Here is an 11,239-nt window from a genome sequence, read left to right as displayed (position 1 = left end):
GGTAAGCAGCATGGCCCCAGCCATTTTTTTGGGGTCTGATTAGAAGACGACCCCGATTATAAGACGAGGGGTATTTTTCAGAGCATTTGCTCTGGAAAAAACCTCGTCTTATAATCGAGCAAATACAGTATATATAAGCTTTCGTATACCTGATAAATCTTATCTATCTTGATGTCAAGTAAATATTATGGAAGATCTATCATCTAACAAATTGTTAGTTATAAAGCCATCTGACAAGGGCAGGAATATTGCCATCATGAATGATTGTGATTATCACCTGTGTCTTAAGTATTTGCAAGACAATCGTGTTCAGTTGACAATTCCCACTGGCTCTTGGGTATCACGAATGGTCAAAGGGGGGAGACAAAAGCTTTATAAATTAATATATACGGTAAATTTCCTTTACTGAAAAAACCCACAGTAGTCACAATTTACCTCCCCAAGACACATAAAGATATCTAAAAACTACCATATTTGCTCGATTATAAGACGACCCTGATTATAAGACGACCCCCCAAAATCTAAATATTAATTTAGGAAAAAAAACAAAAAGCCTGAATATAAGACTACCCTATAGGAAAAAAAGTTTTACTAGTAAATATTAATTCATGTAAACAATTTTTGCATATTTAATAAAAGCTATGATTGAGAAAAATATATATTTTTTTATTTCCTTTTATTTGCCAACCTGCCCCCCCCCCAGTTATGCACATCTGCCCCCAAGGTTGCCACTCTGCCCCCAGAAATGCCTTAATCCCCCTTTATTTGCCACTCTGCCCCATGATGTGCCTTTTAACCCTCTATATGCCACTCTGCCTCCAGAAATGTCTTATGCCCTCCTATATGCCACTCTGCCCCATGATATGCCTTTTAACCCCCTATATGCCAGAGTGGCATATAGGGGGTTAAAAGGCATTTCTGGAGGTATATATATATATAACTGCTAACAGCAATCAAACTCCCTATCAAGCCAAGGCAGCCAGTACATGCTGGAACCTGGTGATGAAAGGAGTTTGAGTACAGCTTCCCTATGCCATGCTACCACCTCCCCCCCTTACACATCCATGCTATCACACACACACTCATTCACAAACATTTAAATACTCATTCATTCCATTAATCACACACACACACACACACGCTCAAACCCCCACCCCCTTACCTGAAGTGCAGATCTCCCACTCGCAGACTTCTGCAGGGGCCCGCTGTGCGAGCAACTTCTCTGGCCCTGCCCTCAGAGGAAGGAGGGGGAGGCAGAATTATGTGACACTCTGCTAGCTTCCTGCTGCTAATAGAAGAGACGCTGCTCGGGACCAAAGTACCGGTAAGCAGCCTGGCCCCAGCAGACATTTTTTTGAGGTCTAATTAGAAGACGACCTCGATTATAAGACGAGGGGTATTTTTCAGAGCATTTGCTCTGAAAAAAACCTCGTCTTATAATCGAGCAAATACGGTATATTATCAAACTATTATTCATGTCTGTTTGCAGTTTACAACATATGGGGAAAACTTTCCATCCTTTTCACAGAAGATTTTCAGAGGATATTCATTAAATGGTCTCATTGACACTTCCAAAAACTTACCATCACAGAAATATGAAAGTCCTGTTTTTCGGACTAAGAAAGGTACCAGAAACCAAAATTTTACTCCAAAGGGAATCTTTTGGAATTTGTGAATTATATACGCTTTTCCCTAGTACTAATGAATTATAATTATACCCATTTTTTTCAATACTAAATAGCTTTTATTCTTGCAACTGTATCTATTCATCAGTTGTAAACATCATGGAATGTGTTTTCCGATATTTTGTGTAATGCAGCTATTTGGTTTTGTATCAAACTTACGCAATTCATGCTGGCTTATTTCGTACTCTCAGAATTCAGTCACTGCCAACTTGGTTGATATTTACTGCTATTTGATTTTGTGACATAATTTTACCAATATGATGGTTAATGTCTAGATGATTAAATTGCCCTCATCATTGTTGCTGTTCCTGTTCATATATTGTAAAACATCCTTTTTAAATATATTTTTGTATTCTAATCAATGTATCCATTTGTTATTTTATAAAATTTTATATAAATCATGTTGCCAGACAAATATATTATATATATATAGATTTTTTTACAATGATGCTCACTGATTTGCCCAACGCCCGGGACATGCAGTTCCGGGTGCCGGGCAGGCAGCAGGGTTAGGATACAGATCCCCCGCAGCGCTGTAGGGGACCTGCATCCTACTCTCCGATACGCTGAGACAGCTTCCCCTGCCAGTACTTTCCACTGGTGGGGGGGGCAGGGTGCCGGCACGGGAGATTGTCTAAGCGCATCACGCAGACGTTCACTGGCTGCTGCGATGCGCGTAAATTACCTCCGCTGCCGGTACGTCTGCTCGATGTGCTTTAACAATCTCCGCTGCCGGCACTTCCGCCCGAAGTTGTCTACGAGTATAGCACAGATGTCCCCAGCCGGCCCCGCTAGACACCAGGGAGTCTGCATTGGTAAGTCTAAGGGGGGGGCATATCTGGGGTGGGCAGAGTGGCAGCATATCTGGAGGGGGCAGAGTGGCAGCATATCTGGGGTGGGCAGAGTGGCAGCATATCTGGGGTGGGCAGAGTGGCAGCATATCTCGGGGGGCAGAGTGGCAGCAAATTCTTAAAATCTTTCACAATTACATCATGAAGTATTATTAAGCTAAGTGAGTATCTTCTGTTAAATGTATTATGTAATCCTTCATAAGATCCTTACCGATGACGCCCTGATGTGTAGCCAGTTGACTTACGATGCGAGGGATAACAAGGATACAGATATAATTTGGGATATGGCCAACTTACCACTAGTGCTTAACTTTGGTCTCTTGGGGCATGAATGCATCTTCACTTTTCACATGTGACGATTCGAGTTTAATATGTTTGTCCTAATATATAAATAAAATCCACTCTCCCATGCAAAGATGTATATTTTTACTTTTGGTATATTATCCAGCAAGTCATCATCCCGCCAGAAAGTGAAGTTTCTGTGGATGTGTGACCATTAATTAATCATTACATCTTTACTTGGAGCTTTAAGCCAGACTCCCACTATTTGTCCCTGAAGAAGCCAGTGAGTAGGTTGGTTAAAGACATCAGGCACATACCACTCAGTGGCACACTGCGGCATTACCTGCAGATTATAGGATCCTTATAGGAAACTTTTGCACTTTTTTTTATCATGAAACTCATTTTTCTCAACATTTTGGTCACTAGACGGAGCTATTTAGTAAGAGTTTAAATTGCGCTTTTGTGCTTTTACATTTCATTCATCTGTTGAAGCTACTGACAAAAAAAAGGATTTAGATAGTATAGTTTGGGACCCACCTTTCCTTTTTGTTTTGTAACAGTTTTGCAAAAATGCATTTTTTTATCTAGCAGTTCTGCTAATGCAAATCTTGGGTTCAGATGTTCAACTTAATGCATTGCCCTCCACTAATGCTGTCACCCTTGGTAAATATGAGCAAAGAAGGCAAAAAATTGACTGTTTCACACTTTTGTTCAAAAATGCACAAAAATACTCTGCTCTTATTTATATCAAATAATTGCAAACACCACACAGGTTTATGCAAAAAAGGTTGTTAAATATGTGTGTAAATATGTGCAACAATTATTGGGACCCCTATGAACTCATATGAGTTATATTTGAAGTATATTCCCATTGATATTTTACATTTCTTAGTACACCTGGGTGACTAGGGACGGGAAATCGTTCAACCAAGACTTCCCGTTTCACTGGGGTATAAATATTAGGTAACACATAGGCCAAATTCCTTTAGTCGTTCATTGCAATGGGTAAGACCAAGGAATATAGCTGTTAACATGCCTTCCAACATTTTTTATTTCTGGAGACTTTGCTTTAGGGAAGGTTGTTGGGGCAGGTCTGTACCAATAGTAAATAAACAGGTACAGATAAGGGTAAGGCAGGACCATAGTGGGTTGAATGCTTAGGTCGGGGCTGACAGAACAGGAGTGTGGTCAAAATTCAGGCAGCGATCAGTAAACCTGGGAACTCTCTGGGTTTGACCCAGAGATTTCCGGGTGAAGCTCCAGTTCTCTAGGTCAACACCTGAATCCTCCGGGTCATCCCCCTCCCCGCCCATTTCTGCTTTAAATGGGGGTGTTTCCTGTGATGTCGGTGATCCCCAAAGTCAATGGGACTGCCCACCAGCGTCAACAGGACTGGCCACCGATGTCAATGGGAGCGCCCGCTGACGTCAATAGGCAGTTCTGGCCGCGTCCCTCCGGGTAGCCGGAGCTAAGAAGTTGCCAGGTATGGCGATCAGGAACCCTAGATTAGGAATACAATAACAGAATAGGCATAGCAGCAAAACAGGTATAACAACTGGCAGCTCCACAATCAGGAAGCACTGATTCTGTGTAGGAGTGGGTTAATATAGGTTATTAATTGACCTTTAATTAGAGGAAGGGCAGGATGTTTAGTGGTTACCATGTTGGTGCTGGACAACTGTGAAAGGTCACGCCCCCTGGACAACCATGTACATACCCTGGGAGAACTCAGATGAGTAGTTTTAACCAGTTATATACATCCCCGGGAGGTAGTGGAGTGCTGTAAGTGGTTGCACCTGCCATTGTGGGATTGGTGGGGTCTGTAAAGGAGTTATAGAACGGGTAGAGATGCCCTTTATCATGGCTGTGTCCAAGTTAGTTGCTGTCATTTAGCTTTGCAGCCAATCAGGAGTGTGCTAATGATGATCAGATCACTCCGGACCAATAAGAGTGATTTGACAAGCTTACCTTCTCTTATTAGATAAAGGGGTTTATCCCGGGAAATCAACAATTGTTATTCACAGCCTCCATATAATTATCCCCTTGGGAGATGATTACATATGCATTTTCTACTTCAAATAAAAACCATGCAATTTCACTGCTGTGTACATTTTACATTTGATTTCATCATCATTTTAAATTAATTTCCTAGCACCCAATTTATGTGAGTTTAAATAAACATAAATGAACTCTCTAGGGAACAGTATCTCAAAACTATACAACGCTAACACACAGGTCTTGGAGGATTATTTTTAATAAAGGTTGCATGAGGAAAGAAGTTAAGAAAATTAATCCCTGAGGATTGATGACTATCTAGAATCCATGGGGATTTAGCTTGAAACAAAGTTTCCACTAATTAATACGTGTTTGCGTATTGTTTGGTGTGTGTTGAGGTGCCAGGATTTTGAGTGAAAGAGAGATCTGTAAGGGAATTTGAACATGCGTGGGATAGACATATGACTATATTAAATCTAAGGCAGGCATATTTACAAAAGCATCTGCAGATAAAATGTGACTCACAAATGTTACAAAACAGATGAAGACATCGTAAACCCATTTGCTTAATGGTTCCACATAAAAGTATTTGAAAGTCACTTTGGAAGCTCCATCAACTTTCTTCATTAAGTTGAGTGTGTGGAAAATGGGACACTTGGGAGGTATGGTAGAGGAATTGGTCCTTAGTGTCTAGGCACTTATACATTTTCTTATCTATAGTTATCTATACGGTACAAACCCACATATATTTACATTTATAGTAAATAGGTTTAGCATTGACAGTGGTGGCACCTGTCAGTCCAATGGCATATACAAATATATATATATATATAGACGCACCAATCAGCCATAACATTACGACCACTGACAGGCTAAGTGAATAACACTTATAATCTTGACTTTGATAAGAGCCAACTTGTGGCTAGACGACTCGGTCAAGAGCATCTCCAAACAGGGCCGGCCCAAGACTTAATGCCGCCTGGGGCGAAGTTTAAAATGCCCCCCCCCGACGACGGGGGGGGCGGCATTTTAAACTTCGCCGACGCCATTATCTACCCCCCCCCCCCCGTTTAAAGGTACTTACCTTTAAACAGTCCTGCGGCGAGTCTCCCTGCTCTGCCACGGTGCCGACTTGTAATGCTGAGCGCCGGAAATTGACGTCACTTCCGGCGCTCTGCATTACAAGCCGACAACGAACAGGGACGCTCGCTGCAGAGGAGAGAGAGAGAGGGGGTCGCCGAGCGGGTAAGCGAAAACCACTCGACGCCCCTCTCTCTCTCTCCTCCGCTTTAAAAAAAAAAAAAAAAAAAAGAGCGCTTGGGGCGGCAAAGTGCCGCCCCTTCAAAAGTGCCGCCTGGGGCAATTGCCCCAGTCGGCTCCATTGTAGGGCCGGCCCTGTCTCCAAAACTGTAGCTCTTGTGGGGAGTTCCCGGTCTGCAGTGGTCAGTACCTATCAAAAGTGGTCCAAGGAAGGAAAAGTGGTGAACTGGTGACAGGGTTATGGGTGGCTCAGAATGCTGGTTCTGATAGAAAGGTGTCAGAACACACAGTGCATCTCAGTTTGTTGCATATGGAACTGTGTAGTCTCAGACAACTTAGGGTGCCCATGCTGACTCCTGTTCAAGGCGTTGACTTGGCCTCCGAAACTCCCAGATCTAAATCCAATCGACCATCTGTGGAATGTACTGGACAAACAGGTCTGATCTATGGAGGGCCCCACCTTGCAACTTAAGGGACATTAAAGGATCTGTTGATAACGTTTTGGTGCCAGATACCACAGCAAACCATTAGAGGTCTAGTGGAGTCCATGCCTCGGAGCTGTTTTGGCAGAAAAAAATATTGTAGCAGGACCTACACAATCTTAAGCAGGTGGTCATAATGTTAAGGCTGATCGGTGTATATATATGGATATTATCTCAGTTTAATAGATCATCAGATTCACATCCAGGTGAGAAAATCAAAGGAATAAATGAAATGGTGAAATATTTGAATATTCGGTACACTAGTACCCCAAATCTACTCTGCTATTATTTATTAAATGATTAGGGATTGTGTTACTAGATAGACTTTTAATTTGGGTTACTAAATATCACCTTAATTAGTGACTTTATTAAAATGTTATTTTCAGAAACTTGTTCTGTAAGACTGAATATCTGGCATGACCACTGTACAAAAACACAGTACGGAATACAAAGTTTACAAAGTGTAAAAAGTACAGCGCTGTGAAAAAGTATTTACCACCTTCGCGATTACTTCCATAAATGTTTCAGATCATCAGATGACCAGAGTAAACACAAAATGTAGTTTTTAAATTGTTTCAAGTATAAAAGGAAAAAAGCTTTCCATTCCTACCTGGCCCTATGTGAAAAATTGATTCCCTCTTAGTTAGTAAATAAATCAGTTAACCAAATGTTATTCATAATAGGTTTTTAGTTTACTAGGCTCACTCAGGCATGATTACTGTCAGCCATGTTGACTCTAAATATCAATTAAGTACAACCTGTTTAGCAAAGTGAAGTAGGCTGAAAGGCAGTGCATGATGCCGCAATCTAAAGAAATTCAAGAACAGATGAGAAACAAGATGTCATGGACATCTATCAGTCTAGAATGGGTTACAAAGCCATTTCTAAGGCTCTGTGACTTCAGCGATCCATGCTGAGAGAGATTATCTACTAAGAGACTATGCTAAAACACCAATCATGGGAAAAAATGACTGCCAACAAAGAACACAAAGGCTTGTCTCACATTTGCCAAAGAAAACATCTAAATTACCCCTAAAACTTTTGGGATAATATTCTGTGAAATGAAGTTAAAAGTGGAACTTTTTGGAAGATATATGTCCTATTGCATCTGGCATTAATCTAACACACTATTCCACAATAAGAACATCATATAAACAGTCAAACACTGTGGTAGTGTGATGGTCTGGGGCTGCTTTGCTGCTTGAGGGTCTGAGTGATATGCTATAATTGATGGAACCATGATTTATGCTCTACTAGAAAATACTGAAGGAGAACATCTGGCTATCAGTCTGTGACCTAAAGCTCAAGCAAAGTTGGGTTATGCAGCAGGACAATAATCCAAAGCACACAAGCAGGCCCACCTCTCAATGGCTACAAATGGCCTAGTCAAAGTCCTAATTCAATCTGATTTGTGCTCCAAAAATACATGGCTGAATTAGAACAATTCTACCAAAAAGGGTGGGCCATAATTCCTCCACGGTGATGTAAAAGACTCATAGCCAGTCGCGAAGTTTGATTACCGTAATTGCCATCAAGTGTGTCACAACCAGAAATAGGTTTTTGATGTAATCTTCAATAAATTAAAAGATCACTTTATGGTTTGTGTTTACTCACCTTGTCTTTGTCAAAAATTGGTTGGATGATCTGAAACATTTCAATGTGACAAGTAAACAACAATAAAAGAAAACGGGAAGGGGACAAATACTTTTTTCACAGCGTAATGGTGTAAACATAAGGAAATTATATTGGTCTATTAAATTAATCTCAAGCGACATAGATGTTGCTGTTCTTGTAGCACAGGGAGGTATTGGACACCTAGGGAAATATGCCCCAGAAGACCACGATGATGGTATATCTACACCCCATATCAAAGTGGTCTTCTGTTATGCTGCATATGAGTACTCTGCAGGTAGGTACATCATTATTGAGGCTACACTTTTCACATTAACTCTTATGAAATGTTATCAGTCAAAGGACTGTCTGTCTATACTTGAACCTACAAGAGGCACCTTAGACCAGTATTAAAATATGAAAGTATATCTTTTTATATAGTTTTTTATATAGTTAAGGTACCACAAAGCTGCCACGGTCTGTATTTGTTATCTCAAAAAGAATCCATTTATTAGACACAAATGACTGCCCATGTATCTGGATTCTTTTTACACTTTTAGTCTGACGGGTAGTGTCAGTGCCCTCTTGCTGATTAAAATTAATTTTAGTCATCATTCTATTTCATAGAATATTTTAAAATATTATTTAATTGATGCAACAGCTGCTTTTAAAATATCTACAGATAAAACATGCTTGGGTAATCCACGTGGAAGCCTGTCACTTCTGGAAGAGAACTGACAAATAATGTGAGTGATCCTGCAAGCATAACATCCAGTCATGTACATGATAATCACCCTTTGAGTGCTTGTGGGTACAATTGTGCAAAATTACCATTTGATTTATTTATTGCCCTTTAGTATGGATTAATGTAGGTCCCACTCTGAGTGATCTTAAATGATGATTGTTTGGCCTCTATGCTACTACTTACTACTGTAAAATGCAACATTTTTTTATTTTTATACAAGGTTAGGTGTTAAAATTATAATCCAGATCCAAAACATCCAGAAATACCACTAAAGGAGGAATATGATTTATATATATATATATATATATACAGATTTTCAAATATATTCTAGACTTTATTTTCTAATAAGGACGTTATACCACCAAAAAATACTATATGTTCCAGTCTATATATGTTTTCACTTAACTCTTCTTCAAGTTATGTGTTCATTTTCTGCTGCATTCAACCTCCGATCCCTTGCCTTTCAACATATTCTAAAGACAAGTCTTCATTGTTTTTCACAAGCCGACAAAATGTTTTTTTGCATTTTCTCCATTCCCATTTTCCTTATATTTTTGAAACCTCAAATATACCATTTAGAGTAACACAGAAATCTTTTCACCAAATCATTTAAGAAATTCAGCATTCTTTAAATGATGGCATGGCTTTAAATATGCTCCAGTAAGCCTTTGACATAAAGAGACTAATTTGCTCTGTAATACCAGTCTATTCTCTCTAAACTTTGGGGTGCCTTGCTTTTAAGGCTTTAACTTGCCCAAGTCAAGTTGGGGCACCATGCCTTGAGCCATCTAGCACCAATGTCTAATAATTTTCAAAAGGTGCACATAGCAATGATAGTTATCTAAACTCAATTTCTATAAAATATATGTTTCTCATTTGACATGTCATATACTTATTTAACAGAACTATATAAGAAACTTTATCCAAATCCTCTATAAAGTAGGTAGTAGCTGTTGGTAGACAATTCAATTTACAAGGTCATTCATAAGTCTAATGATATTAAGCACATGAATATCCACAAGCAAAGAAGCTATGATAAAATACAATCTTAAACTTATATACAGTATTCATTTTCTGTGAATTTCATAGCTTATTGTTAAAGGTTAAAATAATATTTGCTTTGTATCATAGGAGAACATTACATGGCAGGGTGGAATAACACACATTTCAAGGAATTTATTCTTCTGGGACTTACGGATAACCCAAAACTACAGGTTTTCCTTTTTTGTCTTTTCTTTATTTTTTATATCGTCACTCTTGTAGGTAATATTGGAATTATAGTAGCTGTCCGAGCAGATTCGCGACTGCATACACCCATGTATTTTTTTCTCAATAATTTATCCTTTTTAGATCTGTGTTACGCAACAATTATAACACCAAAAACATTGGTGAATTTTCTCTCGACATCAAAAACCATCGGTTACAATGAGTGTGCACTACAAATGTTTTTCTTTGCTGCCTCAGTCACCACGGAATGCTTCTTGTTAGGAATAATGGCCTATGATCGCTACGTAGCTATTTGTAACCCTTTGCTGTATACTATTATTATGAGGAAAAGGGTCTGTGTACAGCTGCTGGCAGGGGCATATACCCTGGGCTACCTCAATGCAACGCTTCATACAATCTGTACCTTTCGTCTACCTTTCTGTAAAACCAACAAGATTGACCATTTCTACTGTGACGTGCCTCCACTCCTGAAGTTGTCTTGTATTAAAACAACTATGAATGAAATTCTGATGTTCATATTTGGAGGATTTGCTGAAACAAGCTCACTTACCACCATTATAGTTTCCTACAGTTACATTATATCCACCATATTAAAGATACGCTCATCAGAAGGGAGAAAGAAGGCCTTTTCCACATGCGCATCTCACATCGTTGCCGTCAATATATTCTACGGTGCCATCCTTTTCATGTACCTGCGTCCTTCCTCTACTTATACCATGAGCCAGGATCGAGTTGCATCCGTATTCTATAGTGTCGTTATTCCTATGTTGAACCCGCTCATCTATAGTTTAAGAAACAGTGAAGTAGCGCAAGCCTTGAAAAAAATTAAAGCAAAATATTGTTGTAAATAAATATATTGTATATTATATGAAATAAATATTAGCTAAAACTTACAGGCTCATTTGTACGTTCATGGACTGAAGATAAGTTAAATAGCTGTTTATAGATACGTGAGAAAAAAATTATGCACAACGTGGTAGTTTTTAAAAAAAATATTTTGTCCTGTGCCTTGTTGACTTGTCAGCATGACCATGTCAGCATGTCTCAAAAGGATAAAATTAATAAAGGGCAATACATCCCACGCCAGCAGATGAAAATTTG

The 11,239-nt window shown here is 39.4% G+C and overlaps 1 protein-coding gene across 1 annotated transcript; it reads left to right on the top strand.

The window, feature by feature from the left end:
• The first annotated feature begins 4,740 nt into the window (after positions 1–4,740).
• Positions 4,741–10,989, top strand: LOC128473567 (olfactory receptor 1020-like). The gene is made up of 2 exons (XM_053455825.1): positions 4,741–4,768; positions 10,061–10,989. Exons 1-2 carry the CDS (start codon positions 4,741–4,743, stop codon positions 10,987–10,989), a joined length of 957 nt encoding a protein of 318 aa, XP_053311800.1.
• The last annotated feature ends 250 nt before the right edge of the window (positions 10,990–11,239 follow it).

Source organism: Spea bombifrons, chromosome 2 (genome assembly GCF_027358695.1).
Source record: "Spea bombifrons isolate aSpeBom1 chromosome 2, aSpeBom1.2.pri, whole genome shotgun sequence".
NCBI classification, from domain to species: domain Eukaryota; kingdom Metazoa; phylum Chordata; class Amphibia; order Anura; family Pelobatidae; genus Spea; species Spea bombifrons.
Note: the sequence above shows the minus strand (reverse complement) of the source record. Positions and strands in the feature narration are given on the sequence as shown.

Coding starts and splice junctions, on each gene's coding strand:
- LOC128473567 (XM_053455825.1), top strand. CDS start 4,741: ATGATCAGATCACTCCGGACCAATAAGA. Junction 4,769..10,060: donor ATCACTCCGGACCAATAAGA/GTGATTTGACAA, acceptor ATTACATGGCAG/GGTGGAATAACACACATTTC.